At 41.0% G+C, this 23774-nt stretch overlaps 1 protein-coding gene across 3 annotated transcripts in view; it reads right to left on the reverse strand.

Annotated features, from left to right (window-relative positions):
- Positions 1-23774, reverse strand: part of LOC122817622 — a 357468-nt gene that overhangs the window by 294772 nt on the left and 38922 nt on the right. For all 3 annotated transcript variants that reach the window (XM_044090670.1, XM_044090672.1, XM_044090671.1), the window contains one exon: positions 8628-8724. In XM_044090670.1, coding sequence (XP_043946605.1) covers positions 8628-8724 — 97 coding nt within the window. The remainder of the gene's footprint in view (positions 1-8627; positions 8725-23774) is intronic.

Consider the following 23774-nt stretch of genomic DNA (forward strand, 5'->3'; position numbering starts at 1 on the left):
GTATATGTGTATGTGCATGTATATGCACACAAACGCATGCACACTCCATCTCTAGTTTCATGAATACTCCATGCTACATTGACTGAAAGTAGTACACGCTTCAAGGTTTTTTTTTTGTTCTGCATGAAGACCCCACACACTGCACTCCTCTCAACCGTTACTCAATTAGAATAACTAAGTTTGCACAACACTAGAAAACAAAGAATCTCCAATCACTCACCCTTGTATTGTGTTGTGTGACCTTACAGCAGTTATAATTAAAGATGAGCGTTTAAGGTCCCGACTCAATTTCCATATTACTTGTATTCATTAAAATTTATTACTGGGTTTCCTGGCCTCCTACAGCACCTAAAGCATGTCTTCAAAAAAAAAAAAAAAAGTTTTGAATATTGGGCTATTTCTGCTCAGTGGCACCCTTGGAAAAATTGCAATAAAAAGGAAGATAAAACTACTTGGTACTCCCTTTTAACCTTATTTACTGTAGCTATTTGTTTTGTTGATCCATTGTAACTGACTAAATTACTACAGATATTCCCTTTTTGAACTCTACAAACATGAGGGTACTGGGAAATCCATTCACTGCTTTATAAATTACCAGTCCATATCCTGTTTATCAGGAACTGACATATTGTTTGAACCAGCTTACATCTACCTACTGAATATACAAACTACCTTGTTACTGCTACTGAATATACAAACTACCCTGTTACTGCTACTGAATATACAAACTACCCTGTTACTGCTACTGAATATACAAACTACCCTGTTACTGCTACTGAATATACAAACTACCCTGTTACTGCTACTGAATATACAAACTACCCTGTTACTGCTGCCGAGTATAAAAATACTATCCTGCCACTTTATGCTCCAGTGCTACAGATAACATGCAGTATTTATAAAGCAATTTCATCCAACTGAAGCCTTTATTCTTTCCCTAACTGCTAATGGTGACATATTGGGAGGCTAGTCTTCCAGACCCTGGTAAACACTAAATGACACATGAGTAACAATGGCAGTACAGCTAAAATTTGGTGCATTTGCTCAGACACTGTCTTTAAGAATAAGAATTTAATTTAAAAATTTTAGAAAAAGTGACACTAGTACTAACTCTCTTTTCCACTGCAGTGTGGATTCCTTACATTGCCTCTGCTTCTTTATCTGAAACCTAAGTTTCCCATTACTTACACATGGACAGGATATGTGCACATACATCCACACAAACACACTTTTCACCACTGGTTGGACTATCCTGAATTTATAAACAGCAAAACAAAACCAGAATGTATTCACCAGATGGTAACTCACACAGGTCTGAAATGTTTACAAGGACATTGTTTATACATATTTTTTGCCATCCCCACCCAACCACAGAAAGCATCAGACTGCCCTGTTTGACTTGCACATTCTCCAGTCCCTGGGCTGGCTAGTTAAAGTCACAACTGATAGGCTAGGAGACAGGCAGAGCACAGACATCAATGGTCAGCAGATGGGAGTTTCCCAATTTAATTGCACTTCCTCTGCTTGACTTCAGAGCAGCAGTTTTGAATGCACAGTGAATCCATGCATGGCACACTTATGGTGGATCATGTTTCACTGCAGTGCATGTTACTCATTTGTAAGGGACACTCCAGGAACACTGGTCTTCAGTCTTCGTGCTACTGACCACAGCAGCCTGGCCGTGGCAGCTTGTAACTGCAGAAAAGTGACAGCAAGATGATAAACAGAGTTTTATGCTGCAGCAGGGACCAAACTAAAGTCATTGGACTTCAGTCATTCCAAACTTCCAGGCACAGCGCTGCAGTAGTAAGTGTCCTGTTCACTGTTTGGTTCTGCGTTTCTGCTTCTGACTGTGGTACTTTCTAAGCTCATACTGCATATCTTCCCCCCTCCTCACATGGGTTTTTGAAGGTTCTGTGTTTTCTTCCCACAGCATATGTACATATTCACAAGTAAACGGGTAAGATTTTAAAATGCCTGCAGGTATGTGTGCAGGAGTGTGCATTCTGTCATGGAGTGGCAACCTGCCCAGAATCTGGTCCATGCCTTATGCCAACTGCTTGCCATGATAGGCAGAAGAATCACCAAAACTCTGAGTAAGATAAACTGGGTATCACAGTATGAAGGAATGAACTCCCAGCCATCTGTAGAAGTCTTGATCATCAAGTGTCTTTTCGACTAGCAGTAATGTAGTAAACAGATACTAGTGCAGCTGCCTGCACTGTGGGAAATGTCTCACGGTGCACGACTGGTGCCACAACACTAAGGCAGCTGTCTGCAATACTAGAAATGTCTCATTGTGCATGACTGGTGCCATCACACTGAGCTAGCTGTCTGCACTGTGGGAAATGCTTGCATTACACAGAGAATGACTGGTGCCATGTTAGTAAGGCAGCTGCCTGCACTATGGGAAATGCTTGAATTATGCAAGGAATGATTGGTGCTCCAACACTAAAGCAGCTGCCTGCAGAATGGGAAATGTTTGAATTATGCAGGGTATGACTGCTGCCATGACAGTAAGACAGCTGCCTCATTATGGAAAATGTCTGAATTACACAGGGCACGACTGGTGCCAAGACACTAAAGTAGCTGTGTGCACTATGGGAAATGTTTGAATTAGGGCACGACTGGTGCCAAGACACTAAGGCAGCTGTCTGCACTATGGGAAATGTTTGAATTAGGGCACGGCTGGTGCCATGACACTAAAGCAGCTGCCTGCACTATGAGAAATGTTTGAATTACACAGGGCACAACTGCTGCTATGGCACTAAAGCAGTTGCCTGCACTATGGGAAATGTTTGAATTATGCACAGTATTACTGGTGCCATGGCACTAAAGCAGCTGCCTGCACTATGGGAAATGTCTGAATTACACAGGGTATTACTAGTGCCATGACACTAAAGTAGCTGCCTGCAATATGGCAAATGTTTGAATTACACAGGGCATGACCGGTGCCATGAAACATTTATTAGTATGCAGTCAGTGCCTAGTGACAGAGTTATTTGTTAAACTCTGCCTGCTTCCTGTCATCTTGTCAGGGTTGAGGGATCTGAGAATAAAGTTGGGTAGGAATGAAGACTATCACACTATCCATACTACAAGTGATGGGCACAAAATTTACATTACTGTAATGGGACCTTAATGTTGTGAAGCAGTGTTCTCAATCAGAAGGCATAGGCCTTACTTCATACACTCCAGTTGTCAGTATATTTTATTTTTAGATAAGCTTTTCATTTTATAGTGTCTCTAATCTAGGAATTGACTCATAACATTGTGCACTCTCACTGGGGCCCAATATTGGTGAATATGACTGCAGATAAAGACAGCATGGCCCATTTATTCTACCTCATCTTTGGTATCCACTCCATTTTTGACTTTCTTTGATTTTCACCTATATTTTCTAAACTTCCTTTCAAGTTTCCTTATTGTTAGAAACATGACTAATATTTTCATTGTAAAACAAGTATTTCACGGTCAGGTTTCCTGGTGCAGTAGATACTACCTTTTATTAATACTGAGTGGCCATTGCTGATTTGTTCCAGAATAGAACTCCATTCCTCTTCTCTGTGAAGAGGGATTTTTTGAATACTCCCAGTCTTTTATCTTAGCATCCTGCTGTTGTCAGCTGCTATTTTTTTCTGAGAACAAGATTTTGTGGTCATATTCAGTGCAACCATCTATGGTGTTTAGCAGTTTCTATAACCCCCCCCCCCCCATTCCAGGATATATATTCCTGTATACTTTCCTTTCAAGGGACGTGACATACAGTGAACTTTTTTTAGCTGATTTTTCCAGGCCACTTGTACACCCTCTCCATCCATCCGCAACCTCTTTTTCCTATTTTTATATGCACTAATAATCATCTAGAGCCAGTGTTTACACCAACTGGCATAATGGTTATGGTCTCTGCTTCCTGTTCTACAGGTACAAGGTTTGATTTTGACTGCAGGGGAGAGTTTCAGAGATTGATCCACACAGTAGGGAAATCTATAAGTTCATAGGTAGGTACAAGTCTAGCTGCCCTTGGGGGCAATTTTAAGCCTAGCCAATTTCCCTTCCAAAGGTGAGAATAAAACCCTGCACTTTGTGACTGTGAAATAAACACCTTCACCATTATACCACTTGCCTAACCCCCAATGAAATCTTTAGAAAGGTAGCATTGCTGCCAGTTACTGTTGGTAATATCCTTCATGATATACTACTATTACCCACTAGTTTTTTCCTGTTGTCTTACCACACTTCTCCATGGCCATCAACTCAATCAGCACGATCAGCTGAAGGTCTTCTTTTCTGATAGTTTGCAGGTTGTTTCTTCATATTCTGTATACTAGACCCGAGCTTCCAGCCCCCAGTAAATTATTGCTTGTTTTACTTTTTTAGAACACATTTACAATAATGTCGACCACTCACAGGGTCATCGATCGCAAGGTCTACCGCCTATCTAGGGATATGATGCCCTGGATCCCATGCCAGAACTCTGTTAGCTAGTACTAATCTGTGAACCCATGTTTTCATTCATTCCCTTCTTGAACGTATGGTTAGATGGGCTGAGATTAATTTAGAGCAGGAGTTTACTCCGCAGGCATGGGAGTCTTTTGAGATATGTAGTTTTCATTTTTTATGGCATAGTTAATCTTTTTATGGAGGATAATGGTCCTTTTGAGTTGAGGTTACCAGGGAAGTACTCTAAACAAAGGGTTGCAAATAGTAAGAGGCCTTTAAATGCAGTGTATGTCATGCACATGTTTTCCCTAAGAAGATGATAATATAAAGAGAAAAGAGACGTATTGAAGCCACTGACTACATAACCATTTTTGTTGCCTTTCAATCCACCTTGTGAGGAATCTTTCTGTCTTCCCCATCTGCAACCAGTGGTGTCTGAGTAGGTTATGGAACAGGATGCAGCATTCTATAACTGGCAATATGAAACCTGTGTAGACGAGATAAGTAACCCTCCTGGCTGGCTTTCCACTCTATGGAAGATCAGGTGGCAACTCCATATGCTTTGCAGATGGTAATAACTATAATTGTATCAGTCAGAGGTTGTTGTTTACCTGGACCTCAAGGTTGTTTACTACTTTGTCAATTAGTCATTCTTATCAACAGTAATGAAGCATTTTCCAAATGCCAAAATGAACCAGTTTTGGAGCTCAAAGGCTCGGTCATTTATACTGCACCATTCTTGTGTAATGTTGCGTGCTATTTGAAGACAGGTGTTACCACCAGGGTTAATGGAAATACTTCCAAATGTGCAGTCATCTGAATACATGGTAATACACTAGAGTCAGTTCTGGCATCAGTGAAAAAGATGCAAAAAAGGAGTGGCCCCAGGACAGAGCCCTGAGGAATTCCACTATTGGCAGAGGACAGTAAAGACTGATGTCCTCCTGTTCTTACCTGCTGCATGAAAACATGCAGCCAGCTATAGAACCAAGACATTGCAGCCCAAACATCAAACAGGCTTCCTCTTAGTGTAAATGATTTACTGTGGTGTATAAACTGGAATAAGTCGCTTACACCAACAGCACATCTCTTAGAACCCCCCCCCCCCCGGAGTGTACACCTGCTTTTAAAAAATGGCTATACACCACAAAGTCACTTAAACTGATAAGTCTTTCAGAATCTGGCCATATGGCATAAATGTTATGTAATGTATTACGTATTTATGGACCTTTTCTCCCAGGGTCCCTGATGTAAAACGGCCATGCCCAGACAGCCTAGCCCTGATATTCAACTGTAATAAATAAATAAAATTGAAAGTGTCATAGCAGCCATACTACTACAAACTGGAAGAAGGTGTGATGACTGGCAAGTCAGAAAAAAAAAGCTATAGCACACTGTGTTTGCGGTGCCTGGTTAGTAAGACCAGGTTTGCATGTAATCAGAAAGTTGTGACGAATGTAGCAGTCAAGCCGAGACAACAGGCTTTGTGCTGTGCCACATTTCAGTCAGGAAAAACTACACACACATGTACGCAGAAATGCAGGACTGCTTATCTTACACTCTTAACAGGACCACTGTGAGAAATAGAATATAACCAGTGAGAAAGGTTCAGTGATCAAGCACAGTGACCGACCTTACAGTGCTCAGGTGTACTACACCTAATTTTGATGCAGCGAATACGGTTGCAACAAAAGGACCTGCCTTGGTACATTACTGGCACCTCTTTTAAGCACTTTTTTAATGCATGTACCTTCCTACATAATTACCTTTGCATGCAAGTAACTGAAAATTAAAATCTGATATTAATGCATGATCTAACCAGAAGGAACTAGTGTACCGTTCTCTCTAAATGGGTGATGTGGTCAAGCTGTTTGATTGGTTTTAAGCCATGAGCTTAATATGACTTAATATAACTCATAACACAGGTATGACAGGTACTCTGCACTCGTTTTGTTTTACTTAGGCATGCCTCAGTGTTGCACATAACAAAAGTATGACAGGTACTCTGATTCTGTTTTATTTTATTTAGGTATGCCTCAGTGTTACATGTGATGCACCCACTCTGCACCTGTTCTATTTTACTTGGGTTTGCCTCAGTGTTACACTTGACACAAGTGTGACAGGTACTCTGATTCTGTTCTATTTTACTTGGTATGCCTCAGTGTTACATGTGACAATTATGACAGGTACTCTGCGCCTGTTCTGTTTTAGTTAGGTACGCCTCATTGTTACACATGACACAAGTATGACTGGTACTCAGCGTACCTGTCTTATTTTACTTAGGTATGCCTCAGTGTTACATGTGATGCACCCACTGTGCACATGTTCTATTTTACTTAGGTATGCCTCAGTGTTACACTTGACACAAGTGTGACAGGTAATCTGCACCTGTTCTATTTTACTTAGATATGCCTCAGTGTTGCACGTGACACAAGTATGACAGGTAGACTGTACCTGTTCTGTTTTACTTGGGCATGCCTCAGTGTCATATGTCACTATACTGTGATCCATTTTACAAAAAAAAAAAAAAACATTATTTTTCTTTTGGAAATAAGTATTCAGTCACATTGGTTGGGACTCTCAGACATATAGCGCCTATTGCAACATTAAGTAGTCACCATTTGAAGGTTGTGGAGATTTAAAGACCGTATAATTTCAATGTTTTCTTAGCTGCAAGTAGCTCTTTGCAGAAAACTGACGTATTACTGCTCCTCACGTGTAATATTCATTGATAAATCCGAGCCCAAATTTTGGCTATGTGGGCACTACTACTTTAAAGCAGAATTACTTGGCTGATAAACATTTAATATGTTTGTACAGTTGTTAGCTGTTCCCCAGGCATATATCTGATTACATAATATATCACATCCTTCAGATAGAAAGTCTGTTTAGCCAGGAAAGACACTAGATGGTATCAGCAGACACAGTAACATGAGCATGGCTCAGATGCCATGGAAACCACCATAAGACGATCAGACAAATTATACAGGCTTCTGGTTTTACATGTGCTGAGCACAAGTCTAATTCTGCAAAGGCACTTTTGCAGGGAACTGAATCTATTCTGCAGTGCTACTGTGGCAAGCTATTAAGCACTGGCTATATAGATTAAAGTTCCTGGCATAATGAATTATAGTTTCCTGAATATAGTGCTGCCCACAGAAACTAGCAATGAGAGTCAACTAAGCCCAGAAGGGCTCCTTATAACTGTGGATCTGGCCCTGGTTCTGCAGTCACAGAACTAAGTTCACCACTGCATGCAGCCAGGAACCACTTTTAGCAGAAGGTGTAATAACTGGCTATGTTTAAAGTATTTCAGTAGCTCTTTGAGGACAAAAGAAGTCCAGCATATACCCCCTTTGTTCATTCATATTAGATCACCAGCTGATGCACTTAAAAAAGAACTACCAGCTTCATTACCAGATCTAAACCTATGATGTCTGTATGACACTTTCAAGTACTGAAGAGATGTTGGTGACATTCTAAAAAGTATTGGTTAAACAATCTTACATTTCATCTAGATTTATGCCTCATATTTTTGGTCTGTTCTTCACAAAATTTGATTTTTTTGGCAAATCATTGAGAAGTTAAGTGCCTAAATAATGACCGACATTTGAGTTTCAGACTTTATTCCATTTGGAAAAAGCATGCTAATAAAGTAAAAGCCTTTCATTCTACCAACTTCCTAAGCTGAAGAGCAATATTTAAAAATTATACCCAATTTTGGGCCTTTGTTCCTTCAGTTAGTTTTGCACAGAACTCTTGTGCTAAGAGGGTGGGAGATATGCAGTAGGGTGAGAGGTGTCTAAAAGCATTCAGTGTTCTCACCTGGGTTTCAACCTTTGTTAATATGCATCACTGTGTCAGCCTTCCACAGAAATGGTGCACTGTTTGCTGTACTGGTACAATCTGAGATGAATGCTGGACTTACTAGCAAAGTCTTGAATCCATGGAGTGAGGAGGGTCATAAAGAGTAAGTAATTTAGTAATTAGTGGTCTCAAACATAACTTTATAACATCTGTAATCAAGGTGAAATTAAATCTAATGGCAAAATAGTCATAGTGATATACTTTAATTACAACTACAGAGATGCACACTTTGTATACATACAAAGTAGAAATGAAAATAATTCTCAAGAACAAAACTTTCCATTTACTGATGCATATTTGTGTTTCCACATACTTACGTGACAAGACAGCATTTTTTTCTTTCAGAAATGATTTTTCATTTTGCAAAATGGCTAATTCATTTCCTAGAATTGTTATATTTTGTTGCAAGAAATCCTGGGGAGACAAACCAATACACGTGTCAGTATAGCTACTTAAACAGAAGTACATTCTAGCAAAAAAAAAAAAAAAAAAAAGAAATGATATATATTTATATATATATATATATATATATATATATATATATACACACACATACAGTATATAATATCTATATGGAGTCACTTCAGAATCTCGAAATTCCGAAACATCGAATTTCATATGATCGATGTTTCGGAATATCGAAATTCCGAAACAAATCAAAAAGATAAATGAATAATAAAACAGTTTAAATGTTTCTGCAGCCCTCCCACACCCCCACTACTTAAATATTCCAACTCTGAGATGGCACTACAGCATGGAAAAGGGAAATCTCCCATTCCATGCTGTATGCAGATCTCCATTCACAATGTCAAGATTCTGAAAGTTCGATCATATGGTCTCGGCCATATGAAATTTGATCTTTCAGGATTTCGGCACTGTGAAGTGTTCCTATATATGTGTGTGTGTGTGTGTGTGTGTGTGTGTGTGTGTGTGTGTGTGTGTGTGTGTGTGTATGTGTGTATATATATATATATATATATATATATATATATATATATATATATATATATGTATCTATAGTGTATTGAGATATTTATATTGGCCAAGAAAATTCTTTTCACTGTATTAGGAAATCTGTCATCTTTACCAGCAAGTGCTATGAAAGTTTTACCAGCCTCATTTAGCACCACATGATTAGTCAGGTAGGACCCCCCCCAGCCTTGATCCAGACCCTTAGGTGAAGGATGACAGCTTGTGAAATCCTACAGTGAGTGAATATTACCCACTTAGCACTGCAGGATACTTTTCCACCCTCAAAGCCATAAAGCTTCACTAACAGTACAATGATCCACAGAGTCTGGAAATATGGAAATTGTAAATGAATGGGTGCATGAATTGTATGAGGAAGCGAGGGAGGGAGGGATGGATAAATTGGTGCTTGTATGTTTGGACTGAATGGGTGGATGAAAGAATTGGGTACATGGAAGTAGGTGCTTGGATGGATGGAAGAACACACAGGTGGGTGGTTGATGACTGTGTTGCTAAATTAATGAAAGAACATTTTTCCTCATAACAATTTCACAAGAACTTGGTATATTTTTCATGTCTCCTCCCTCTCCAAGCTGATTAGAACACTGTTATCAGGCACAACTCTAACCCATACAAACTAAATTACATGCTGTAATAATAATAACAATGATAAATATTATTGTTACTTGATAGCCTTTATTCTGTATTTCTTACATATGCTAGACATGCTTGGGGTAAAGTACGTGCAAAGGCATAAAATGTTAACTTACAAAAGAACAAAGCATGTTGGAAAATGTGAAGGTTGACCTAAATTAAAAAGTACCGGCAGCCTAGATAAAACAGCTGTGAAAAGTTCCAGCTGGTGTTTGACCTTTAATGTAAATCATGCTTGTCTAAAAAGTACCGTCTGTGTCTAATTTCTGTTAGCAATGTGGGTAAATTGCCTGACAACAAGCCATGTTAGATGGAACTTTAAGCTGCTTAGATATGCAATACTCAAATTGACAGTTGAAAATTATTTTCCTTTGTTCTATGTGTAAAATTCACTATAAAAGCATGAGTAAAACAGTGTTAGACAGACATTTCTTTGCTACTGTAGCTAGGTATTTAATGTTTCCTTGTACAAGTAAAATAAAAAAAACGTTTTTACCTTCAACAGATGTGATGTCCTTATATTTTTAACTTAACACATGCATAAATCATGAAGAATGTTTTCTCAGACGATGTCTCATATTCTCCTTAGAAGTTAAGTCAAATACACTCTTCCATATTACCAATTAAATTAAAACCTAACTTTTCAAGGTGGTTTCAAACAAAACATATCTATGTTTAATGCTCTCCATGTACCAGTTGTGATAATATTATTTATGTGTGTGTTTGACCATTAAAGACAAAATGGAGAGACCTTTTCTGATCTCTCAGCAAAACATTCAAATAGCGTCTCACTCTCATAAAAAAAAAAAAAAACATAATCCCACTTGCTGGCAGGTGGAATGGAGAAGGCAGTGGGTGACTGCATGGTAGTTTTCAATCCATTGTGCATCATGCACCAAGAAAAGAAGAAACAAGAGTATGAACACTGAAAACAGCACCTTTTTGTAGTACAGTGGCAGTCAGGAACCCATTATCTAGCTGTCACCCTAGTAAGAGGGTCTACAACAAGAAATAAATGAGCAGCATAAAGCATGACAGGAAAGGATTCCACATGACTCAACCATATGTTTGAAGGGTAGAAAAGTTAAAAAACAAAAAAAATCAGCTGAATTATCGACCTTGGCTAATAATACATGTTTGTATGTTTATCACTACAATAGGTATAGGCGTACATCTACCTGTGAGATCTCAGCTGTGTTTCCTAAATTAACAATTTTTAGGAAGAAACATTTATGATGGGATTGGTATACACTTCACACACTTCAAAGTATTGAAATCTATTAGTGCATCAGCAGCTGATATCACAGTTTCTGTCCAGAAAGAACTTCTGAATAGCATAGCACAGCGTAACACAATAAAGACAGCTTATGTCATTGGATTGCCTTTTTATACCAGTACTTGTCTCCGTTAAGTAAAAGGTTCTGCTGAAATATGAAGCAACTCATGCATAATGACATGAAAAAGGCACTAGTGTTGCTGAGTAAGTAAGAATAACAGATGTCCTGCTATATCACTGTTGTAGTATTCCTGAAAGAGGGGATGTCCTCATCCTGGGCAGCCCATCACTCAGCCAGTATAGAAAAGCTTGCAAAGGATCTTGTTTGCTCTTTACATCACATTTATGCTCCTCATACAGAACGTAGGCCCTAAAAGGGACGGACAAGCACAACTAACTAGAACTTCTTTAGCCGCCAATTCAAATACCATTGTTGCCAGTTGGTTTGAATGTTTTGCTGCTGTTCTGACTTTTAGAACACCAGGTAAGTGCCCCATTGGGATTACTTTTTCTTTTATTTTTAAAAGATTACTTAGTCTTGTATTTTTTTATCACTACCTAGAGTTTGTCATCCAAGAGGGGAAAACGTCGGTGTGGGAGGCAGATTCCCCATACGGCTCATCACCTTGTCTCTTTTTGTTTGCATGCTTCCCACGACCTTACCTCTTGTAGTGTCTGCAAGACATCTGTGCCTAAGAGAATCAGAAGCGGTTTGTCTTCCCTGGCCATTTATCTTGAAAACCAACGGCTTAGACAGTTAGGCCAAGGTACCATTGCGAAATTCTTTAACCTTGAGATACTCCCACTTGGTAAGAAGGTGACCAAGAAGTCTCGGACGGATTTTTTAGCTGTCCATCCTCTACTGGACATCCCTCTAGAAGAAGGTGATACCTCTGTAGGTTGTTCATTATTTACATCAGATTCCTCTGCCTCGACCCTGCCGGAAGGTGGCATGGATACTTATTTTTGCATGACCTCAGAGGCTTTGCAGGCATCTGCTCTGGAAGTTGAGGGGGAACTGCAGTTGATAAAGTTGGAGGGTCCTAGAAGGATTCCTCAGATATTGGTCAGGGAGGAAGTTGCAGGTTCTCTTCTTGAATCTCGACAAGGGTCGGAACCTCTAGTATCTGTTAGGGCTGATGTCCCTTTTAAGAAAAAACAAAAACTGAAGCATGTCATATGGCTCCTCAAAGAGAATGGTAACAGTTTACATAGGGCTTATTCTCTGCACTAATGGCCCTAAAGCATCCTCAACAGGTTTTACTACCCACTTCTCCTTGGACCGCTACCCCTTCTAATGGTCTAGGGAAACAGATTCCTTAGATAAGGATTTCCTGTCTGGTGAGGGGTCTTTGTCCTATTCTTCACAGATGCCTTTGTCTTTTGGTTCTGATACAGAGGAAACATTTAACCCTGAATCTCCTTTTAAGGAATTGTTCTTTGAGGGCACAATTGCTAGGATGATGGAATTCTTTAAGTAGGATTCTTCTCAAATGTCAGATATTCAGAGAAGATATTATGAATTGCTTCAGGTGGATACTCCTAAACCACTGGCAGTTCCTCCTGTGTTGGCCGCCTTGCTAGATACTTTAATTGCTGCTTCCAAGTCTCCCGATTCTCAGCCTCCTGCTCCTAAGAAGCCTGATAGGTTCTATAAGATTCCCGAGGATTCTCTGTTTTTATTTGAATGTCCTTCTGCTAATCCTGCTGTGATTTCAGTTTCTTCTAACAAACCTTCTAAACATTTTCCTTCTGATAAGGATAGCAGGGCAATGGAAAAAATTGGCAAGGACATGTACACTGCTTCTGCTTTGGCCTTTAGGGCTATTAATTACCAGACACACACAACCAGGTATGCTCTGGCCTTGTTTGCTCAGGCTTGTCAGGTTATCTCTGCTCTCCTTAATTTTGATGGCAAGTCCTCTGCCTTATCTTTTTAGTTTCTGCTTCCCAAGTGGCTTGCCACTCTATTAAGTGTAGCTACAATGCTGCTGATGCCTGTTTTAGGGCTGTGGCTTTTGGTTCCATCATGAAGCATTATTCTTGGCTTCATCTCCAGTCTCTTTCTGAGGACATTGAGGCCAAATTGTTGGATGCTCCTTTGGACAATACTCAACTTTTTGGAACTGCTGCTGACTTGTTCAAGTCTCTTCAAGAGAAAGGCAAAGCCTTGCAAGACCTTAGAGATAGGAGAGAGAGAAATATGTTTAAGTTCCAGAAGAATTATACTTGTAGATCTGCTTTTATTCGCAGGCAACCCTGCCAAGCCTCTAAGGGCAAGAAGGGGGAGGCGGGCCCCCTCTGCTAAGACGTCTCAGATTTCTGTGGCCCAGAAGTCTCCCTTATCTGATAAACCTGCTTCTCTGACAATTTGACCCCCTACACACACACACACACACACACACACACACACACACACACACACACACACCTTTAGACCAGGTTCCTTTGTCCCTTTGGCTCTCCCTTTGTCTTCCAAATTGCTGTCTCATAATTTCTGACTCTTGGGTTCTTTCCATTATTCGTCAGGGTTCTTTATGTGATGGCAATCTTTCCTTCCTTATTCTGGAATTCTTCAACCTCCTTTAGAAAAACTTCCTCCTGTCACAGAATTTCTAGGGTCTCTTGAACCAAGAGACCACACAACTTGTCCCCACTTCCCAAGTGGGAAAGGATTTTTATTCCAGGGTGCTCCTGGTTCCACAAAAGAAGGGCACTTTGAGACCTAATTTGGATCTCTCTCAGTTCAACACCTTTCTCGTTCAAACTCTCTTTCTTCTTTTATTGCCCAGGCTTTTCTGGCGTCCTGTGATCTGAAAGATGTTTACCTTCATATCCCTATTCACCCTCTCTACAGGAAGATTTTACATTTCTCTGTCTTCCTCTCATTTTCAGTTCTCTGCTTTTCCCTTTGACCACTTTACTGCTCCAAGGGTATTCACAAAATGCCTAGCTCCTGTGACTGTCTTCTGCAGGCTCCAAGGCATTCAGATGTTTCCTTATCTAGATGACCTGTTGCTTCAGGTGCCTTCTCCCAGTTGATTGCTGCAAGATCTGCAGCTCACCATCTCTCTCCTTCAAAGTCTGGGATGTACTATCAAATTCCAAAAGTCCATCCTGACTCCCTTTCGGGATCATGTGTATCTGGGTTGCAGGATTCACACTGTGCCAATGTTGGCCTCTCCTATGCCTCCAAAGGTTTTGAGGTTGACAGCCTTCTTTCAGACTCTTCTTCCACTGACTGCCAAGCCAGCAAGGGAGTTTCTTTACGCCCTGGGATTCATGGCCTCTTCTATTGCAATGCTTCCTATTGCCAGAGTGCATATGCGGAAGCTGCAATGGTTCCTCAAGTCAGTTTGGCTACAACATCATCAACCTCTGACTTTCAGTGTACCTCATCTTCCCTGTCCATCATCATCACCCACTGACTTTCAGTGTACCTCTCCTTCCCTGTCCAACATAATCACCCTCTGACTTTCAGTGCACCTCTCCTTCCCTGTGCAACATCATCACCCTCTGACTTTCAATGCACTTCTCCTTCCCTGTCTCAGGAAGGAATTTGTTTGGTGAATTCGTCAGTTCACTCTCAACCCAGGTCAGTCCTTTCAGCCGCCAGTCCCTTCTCAAACGCTGTTCACCAATGCCTCAGACATGGGGTGGGGGGGCATCTCTTGGTCACTTGAAAGTTCAGGGTCTCTGGTCTCCTCATAAGAAATTGGGCCATATCAATATCAAAAAGATGATTCTAGCCCTTCAGACTTTTCACCCCATGTTCTCTCTGGACCCACTGAAGGTGTACACAGACAAAACTACAGTGATGTGGCATGTCAACAAGGAGGGGGCACAAAATATTAACTGCTCTGCAGGATGGCACTTCAGGCTTGAAGTGGCTCACAGTTATCAGTTAACTCTTCAGGTAGTATACATTCCTTCAGAGAACAATCTTGTGGCAGACTCTCTGAGGTTGTCCAACACAGAAACTCATGAATGGATGCTTCACAGAAACGTGTTTCTGGACATTGTCCATCGGTGGGGTATTCCTCAGGTAGATCTTTTTGCCTCCCCTTTGAACAGGCAACTTCCTCTCTTTTGTTCTAGGGTGCCATGCTATTTGGCCTGAAAAATATACACCATATCCTTTCCATGGAAGGGAGGTTTCTTTATGCTTTCTCTCCTCTTCCTCTACTTGCAAGACTCCTACTTGAAAGACTCCTGCAGAAGATTCAGCTGGACTCCCCAGAAATATTGCTAGTGACTCCCTTTTGGCTGCTACAGCAGTAGTTCCCTCTCTTAATGCATCTGGCCAGGGGCAATCATTACAAGTTACCTCACTGGTTGGATCTCTTCACACAGGACAAGGGCTCTCTCTCATCCATCCCCACTTGTCCACTCTGCAACTGGCATTGTGGGTGATTGGGTTTTGATCCCTTTCTGGCACCACTTTTCAGGGGACGTGCCCAGTGTTTTATAGGAGGCAAGTAAACCCTCAACCAAGAAATCATATATGTCTATATGGAAGAGATTTTCAGTCTGGTGCCATGTTCCTAACCAGGACCCATTTTCAGTGAAGGTTCCTCTGGTCCTATCTTATTTGTGTGAGTTGCTCCAGTTTGACTTGGCCTATTTTGTCAGTCATTTCTGTTTGTCTGCCCTTGACTCCTCCTTTGACTTCTTGTTCTAAGGTCAAACAATTTCTTAAAGGCGCCTTGCATATTGGGTGTCAAGGAAAACTTGTTCCTCCTCCTCCTCGGGACCTTAATTTTTTTGTTTTGGAAAAATTGACTCAGGCTCATTTTGAGCCTGCAGATTCTGCTTCTTTGCAACATTGTACCTGGAAGACTGTTTAGTTGCTGGCTCCTACTTCTGCTCGGAGAGTTTTTGAGCTCCAAGTCCTTATGGCCATTCCTCCTTTTTTTGTTTTTGCACAGGGACAGGCTGTCCCTTCATACTAATCCTTCTTTTGTACCCAAGGTAATAAATGAGTTGTCCTTAAATCAGTCGGTACAACTCCCTTCTTTTTTTCTCTTTTCCTCAGTCTGCTACTGAGAGGGTCCTGCATATCTTGGATTTGCATGGACAGCTCAGGTACTATTTGGATAAAACTAGGGCTATCAGTTAGTCTGATCAGCTTTTTGTTTACTTTCATCCCAGGTCTTTGAGTTTGGCTGTTTCTAAGCACACCATCTCCCCTGGATATCCAAGTCCATTTCTTTTTGTTATTCTATTCATGGCAAATTTCTGTCTGCTTTTGCTAGAGCTCATTCCAGTATGGCTGTTCCTCCTTCTGGTGCCTTCTTCAAGGGATTGGACACCAATTCCATCCCTGAAGCTGCTACTTGGTCCTCAGTGCATACTTTTACTAAGCATTATAAGTTGGATATGGTTTCTAGGGCCAGAGCAGGTTTTGCTGAAACCATTTAATGTGGATTTGTTGAAGGCTCTTCTCAGCCTTCCACGTCCCACTCTGTTTTTTGATCTGTTTTACTCTCCCTTCTTTCAGAAATACTGCAACAGTGATACAGAAGGGCATAGTACAGTTGTGTAAAACCTTACCATAACAGTAGATGTCCTTCTCATCACTATTGCAGTATTCGATCCTTCACTCCAACCACCTCTTCTTTATTCTGCATTTTTCCTTCTGGATGTGCATGGACTCCTTTGTCCTATGAAGATAGTTCTCTTCTGGGGCAATTCATTTCTGGGTAGTTGCGTCCATACACCCTTTTTATCCCTACATTCTGTAAGAGCAGCATACATTTCACATACAGAGCAAACAAGATCCTTTACAAGCTTTTCTATAATAGCCAAGAGATGGGCCACCCAGGACTGGACATCCCTTTTTTCAGGAATACTGCAATAGTGAAGAAAGGGAAATGTTATGGTAAGATTTTACACAATTGTACTTTCTGCAGCTTTATTTAGTTGCAAGTTCTTGTAATATATCTGGACACAGCATACATTTACTTACAAAAGTTCCACGTCAAAAGCAAAGTAAGGCAAGTTATGTATACACCACTGTGTTAATACAAGATCATGTCAGCACAGCAAGAACCATGCATTTTGTTGCAGTTTATTAACACATCATAAATACATTGCTTTGGTCTTGTGTGCCTGACAAAGTAGCATAGATACATACATACAAATATTTCAAGCACGGACATACATGCCTTTCTAGCCTGCCAATATACCATAACATTTTTTCCCATAATAAGTGGCCAGAATGTTCTTAAAAATATATAAACCAGTGTTTCCTTTAATGTAATTTGGTAGCATGTTCCATGCATCAGCTGCTTTCTCAGCGATTTAGTATATTTCTCATTCCTACAGAATCCTTTACATAGATTGTCTGATGATTCTCCACTACTTTATGACAACCTCAAACATTCCCTGAGGTAGCTCTCTCTAAATGTTTTATATACCTGAATAAGATCTCCTCTTAAATATACATATGACACACTGTACAAGTTCAGATATGTTAGTCCTTCATACCTTAAACTTTCACATCCACGGATGCCCTTGGTATATTTCTGCTGTTATATTTCTGCTGTACTCTTACCTGTTTTCTTATAAGGTTTCCATATTGTTATTCCACACTCAAGTTTGGGTCTAATGTAATTAAACAATGACTTCATTTCTTATTTCTAACACTTTAAAAATCTTTTTATACAACCCATAGTTCTATAACTATCATTAACCAATTGGTTGACATGATTAGAAAAACTCAAAGCTGGACCTCCCCTTATAACCAAGTCCTTAAATAAATCTACAGTTTCAATCAATGTGTGCTGTATTAAATATTTACCTTTCAATTTATGTTTCACAAATCTCATATGCTTATTCTCCTTTGCCCAAACGGTCCATTTAGTCAAGTTACTTTGCAGTCATGCCTTATCTGTAACACATCTAATCACTGTACCCAAGTTCAAGTTATCTGCATACAAACTGTAGAACACCTCAGATGAAAAAGATTGGTTTGAAATATACAATCGAAACGGGTATGGGCTTAGGACAAAGCCCTATAGGGCACCCTGACTGTAACCAATAATTTCACTTGTTCAATTGCTGTATGATGCTTGCCCTGTCCTATCTGAAAGCCACACAACTATCCATCTTATCAAGAGTACATCAATACCTATGTGTTCTAATTTACTGTTCAATGGTTTGTGTATGACCCTGTCAAATGCTGAAGGTACTGTAAATCAATATAAATTACGTCACAGCACAATTTTTCATTTACAGCTGCTGTTACATTATCACAGAACATCATGTTACAGGTGGTAATAGATCTATTTTCAACATACGCATGTTGATATGGTTTCAAGTCCCACCCTTTCCTGTTATGACAATAACTTATCCAATATTACCTTCGCTATTGTTTTTCCACACCATGAAAGTAGACTTATGCGTCTGTACGGCTCTAGCTTTGTCCTACTCCCCTTTCCCTTAAAGACTGGTTTAATAAGCGCACATCTCCAATCTAGAGGATTCTGCCCATATTTATATGACCTAGTAAATAATAGATATAATGATACTGTAAGTTTGTGCTGAAGTGTTCTCAGGTCATTATTACTAATTTCGCCTCCTTCCTGTGCTTTATTTGGATCCAGTTTGCACAGTTCTGTTTCAATATAATCTAATTTGATTTTGGTATCCAATGTTACCTGGATGTCAGTAAAACAACTTATCACCCACTCTGTGCAGCCAATCTATTTTGCATAAGAGTTTGTAAATATATCAATAATCTGTTGTCTGAGAATAAATTTTACAATCTACACAAATTTTATCAATTTGTATGTCTTTATTCCTTCCACATCTTATGCACCTATTATTTCCTATTATGCTCAATATCTTTATATACATTTTCTTGACCGTTTCTCACACTATGCTTAATTTGTTTGTTCAATTTGTTTATTTCAGTTTTTAAAGTTGTAGTTTGACCTTTTTTCCATTTCTTATATTTTTGTCTCTCACCTTAATGAGGCATCTTATTCTTATGGAAATATATTCCTCTGATGTTGTATGCCTAGATCCTTATGTTAAACATTTTTTTAATTAATTAATTTATTCATTCATTATTTGCTCTCAAACAATTTCTCCTTAAAAACTTTCCACATTCTTCGGCAGTTTTTTTTCCACTCAGCACATCACGCCAGTTAGTTTTACATAGTGACTGTTTCGGGTTTACTATCAAAATTTCGACAGTGTTTTTGCGAGTAATCACTTACTTGAAAAACATTGTCAATATTAACAAACATCGACCAACCAAAATAATGAAACAAGAAAAATGTCAACAATTTGAATTTGACTTGTTGACATTTTTTGAACTTACATCCGGTGACATTCAATGCACGTTTTGCAAGGAGGCAAGCCCCCCTGCACCCGCCAAACCCCCTGCTACTTATATATTACAACTTTAAGATTGCACTACAGTGAAGAAAAGGGCAAAGTTCCCGATCCCCACTGTAGTGCAATCTCCAATCAATAAGATCTCACAACAGAGAATGCACACTAGCATTTGCTGTTGTGGGTTCAACATATTTCAAATCACCATTATGCGACTTTTTGAAAACTGCCTTTCGAAATTCAAAGTTCGCAAAACGGCATTTGACATTTTCAGTGTAAACCACTGTATGGCTTCCACATAATCTGTAATTAATCTTCTGTGCATTGGTTTAGATTTCAGTTTGGCAGAATTATTTAGCACCAAATTAACCATTTTAACCCCATGATCACTGCACACCAACAGTAGTAAAACATGACCTGAAGTAACAGTAATTTCGTTAGGAACACAAATAATCTCTAGCATGTTCCACTCTCTGGTAGTATTTTTTTACAATCTGAAGCAACTGTTTCTGAATATATATTGTCAATAATTTCATATGTTCATAGGTTGGTACTAAGCTATCGGCCCTAGAGCCTATACAAGCCTAGCCATAACAATTCCCTGGCTATTTCTTCCCAGAATATTTACTTCCCTGGTCCCCTGTCTAGCAGGGCTAATGACATGATCCCCGGGGTGAATTTCCTATCTCCCATCCAATCATCAAGGTTCCTTCTGAAGAGGGCCAAAGAGGCGCTCAGCTTGACATGTATGGGCAGTCTATTCCAGAGTATGGGGAGTCTCTGGGTCAGTAACCTATCCCTCCAGCATGTTTTGTTCATTGTGATGACCAGGTTTAGATCCCTGGAGCATGTGGCTCTGAGGGACTGGGATTTCTTTAAGTGCAGCATGTCCAACAGCTCTGAGTTTGACATGGCCTTGTATGTTAAGCAGAGATCGCCTCTGAGTAGGCGATATACAACAGAGTACAGCTGGAGTTTTTTTTAGATAATCAGCATAGGGCATCTGCTTTAGGCTTGTGATTCTTTTAGTGAGGTATTTCTGTGGCCTTTCCTGCTGTTGCAGATGTCTTGAGGTACATTTGAGGTACATACCAAACAGGGCGTTGTACTCTATAATGGGTCTAATGAGGGGATGAGTACAGTGGGACAATGACCTCCTTTTTTCTGGATGAAAAACCCTTAGTGATGAGGTGTGCCACACACAAGGATTTCCTGACTGTTGTTGTGATGTGGTTATCGAAGGTGAAACCACTGTCCACCATCACACTTTCGGTGTTTAGTGTACTGCCACTTATGTGGTAATTCATGGGTACATGGTTATTCCCAAAGGGGGCTAACTTTTAGTTATGTACTTACCATAACTTTAGATGTTTGGGATCCATCTCGCCTACATTCTGTACTGATGGGTTCGGAGCCGATCCTCGGCTCCGACTCGGCACGCTATACTATAGAGCGAAGTCTCTAATTGGCTGAGCTATGCTATATCCCAGGATGCACCACCACTACTTCCCCAGATCTTGTTTGTCCGCACACATGCACGCAGTCATAGACAGTTGAAATAACATTGCCAGGTGTTTCAAGATGAAATGGCTAAACTGAACCGTCCGGTCTCTTCTGATCTCCAAGGCAGGGGGAAGGAGGGTGGGTATTAGGAATATAGGCGAGATGGATCGCAAACATCTAAAGTTATGGTAAGTACATAACTAAAAGATGTTATGTGATCCTATCTCGCCTACATTCTGTACTGATGGGACAGCGTCCCTAGCACCTGATTCCTGGGTGGCTCACTGGAAAACACTCCTGAGAACTGTGGAACCGAAGGAAGCTCGCCCCCGAGATGCCACATCCAATTTGTAATGAGAAATGAAGGTGTGAGGAGAAGACAAGGTAGCCGCAGCACAAATGTCACCAATGGCAAGCTTGGAATGAAAGGCTGTCGAAGTAGCCATAGCCCTTGTAGAATGAGCTTTCACAGTGGTTGTAAGCTCTCTATTAGAAAGAAGGTAAGTATGACTGATACAGTCTCTGATCCACTTGGCAATGGTGACCTTTGTGACGGCTTTACCCAATTTATTGTCCGAAAAGGACACAAACAACTGATCTGTTTTCCGTGTTTGGTGCATCCTATCTAAGTAGAAACGCAACTGCCTGTGAACATCCAATGAATGGAAGATGTATTCCGCTCTGTCTGAGTAGTTTGGGAAGAAAACTGGGAGTTCCAATGACTGTTGAAGACAAAAACTAGAACAAACTTTGGGAACAAAGGATGGATTAGGCCTGAGGGATACTCTATCCTTATGAAAAAACAGGTACGGTGGTTTGACACATAGGGCTTGAAGTTCCGAAACTCTTCTGGCTGATGTAATTGCCACCAAAAAAGCAGTCTTCCAAGAAAGAAATTTCAAGTCACAAGTTGCTGCCGGTTCGAAGGGGGAAGAGGTCAAAGCACCTAATATGAAATTAAGATCCCACGGTGGAGCTGGATGAGAAATCGGAGGTCGTAGCAGACCAGCACCTTTCATGAAGGCTTTACACAACTTATTGCTCATCAAAGGTGGGTCTATACTTTCATGAAAATTAGAAATAGCTGCTAATTGAACTTTGATGGTAGAGACCGAAGAGCCTTGATTGAATACGGAAGCTAAAAATTTTTAAACTTCAGACACCGGGGCAGTAATAGGATCTAATCCCCGGAGTTGGGCCCAAATGACGAATCTCTTCCATTTGCTGTTATACATTTTTTTAGTCGAATTCTTGTGGGCCGAGGACAAGATATGTATGACTTCCGAGTCCAAAACCTGGTTCCTGACTATGGTCGGAAGTGGAGGAGCCAAGTTGTTAGCCTCAACAAATGAAGGGACTGATGAAGCTGTCCCGACTGGTGAATCAAGAGATCTGGAGCCTGGTCCAGGAACCATGGACTGTCCAGTGCGTATTTCCGAAGAAAGGGCAGCCAGACTTGACGAGGCCAGTATGGGGCAACTAAAATCATCTTGCACCGCAAGTGAATCGCCTTCTGGATCACCCTGGGAAGAAGGGGAACCGGAGGGAAGGCGTACAGCAGGCCGGTGGGCCAAGCTTGGACTAGGGCGTCCTTGGGAACCCCCCCCGGAACTGGGGTGAGAGAGAAGAACTGTAGACATTTTGTGTTGTGAGGAGTTGCAAAGAGGTCGCAACAAGGAGTTCCCCATCTTCTGAAGATCTGAGTTACTACTCTGTCGTTCAGAGACCACTCGTGAGGGGAGAGAATAGTTCTGCTCAGTCGGTCGGCTATCACATTGGATCTCCCCAGAATGTGTGTTGCTACCAAAAAACGGTTGGTTGCAACAACCCAATCCCATACTCTCATGGCCTCTCTGCAAAGGGGGTAGGACCTGGTCCCTCCCTGCTTGTTCAGGTACCAGACTACTGACATGTTGTCGGACTGAACGGCAATCATGCCCTGGGGGAGGTAATTGTGTAGTGCTTGTAGCGATAGAAGCACCGCCCTCATTTCCAGTATGCTGATGTGTAGGGAACTCTCGTCGGGGTGCCACTTGCCTTGGACTGACCTGCCCAGGTAATGTCCCCCCCACCCCGTCTGGGAGGCGTCCGTAGTCAAAGTGGCCACTGGAGGTGGAGGAACGAAGGGTCGCCCCTGATCCAGATTGGAGGAAAGAAGCCACCAACGGAGGTCCTGTTTGCACGTCTCCGTGATCATAATGAGGTGACTGAGAGGGAGATCCTGATATGACCACTGGACTGACAGGAGCCACTGGAGAATCCTCATGTGCAATCTTGCTAAGGGAACTAGGAGAACGGTAGCCAACAAGGAACCCAACAGTTGTAGGACCATCCTTGCTGGGGCTCAGTGTTTGAAGAGCAATGCTCAGACTTGAGATTGTAATGTTTCTATCCTCTCTGTAGGAAGATAAACCCGCATTTGCTTTGAGTCTATCTCTACTCCGATAAACCGTATGCGCTGAGATGGCAGCAACACGGACTTTGCCCAATTGAAGGTGATTCCCAGGGAGTCGCCTAGAGAAATAGTGGCTGCTAGGTTTTGTAAGATAGACGCCTGGAGGTGGCAGTTAGGAGCCAGTCATCTAGATATGGAAACACCTGGAATCCTAGACTTCTCAGGTGAGCAGTCACCACTGCCAAACACTTGGTGAACACCCTGGGGGCTGTGGTGAGACCAAAGGGCAGTGCACGGAACTGGAAATGACTGTCTCCCAGGCTG

This window comes from Protopterus annectens, chromosome 13.part0 (genome assembly GCF_019279795.1).
Source record: "Protopterus annectens isolate FY-2018-M chromosome 13.part0, PAN1.0, whole genome shotgun sequence".
NCBI lineage: Eukaryota > Metazoa > Chordata > Ceratodontiformes > Protopteridae > Protopterus > Protopterus annectens.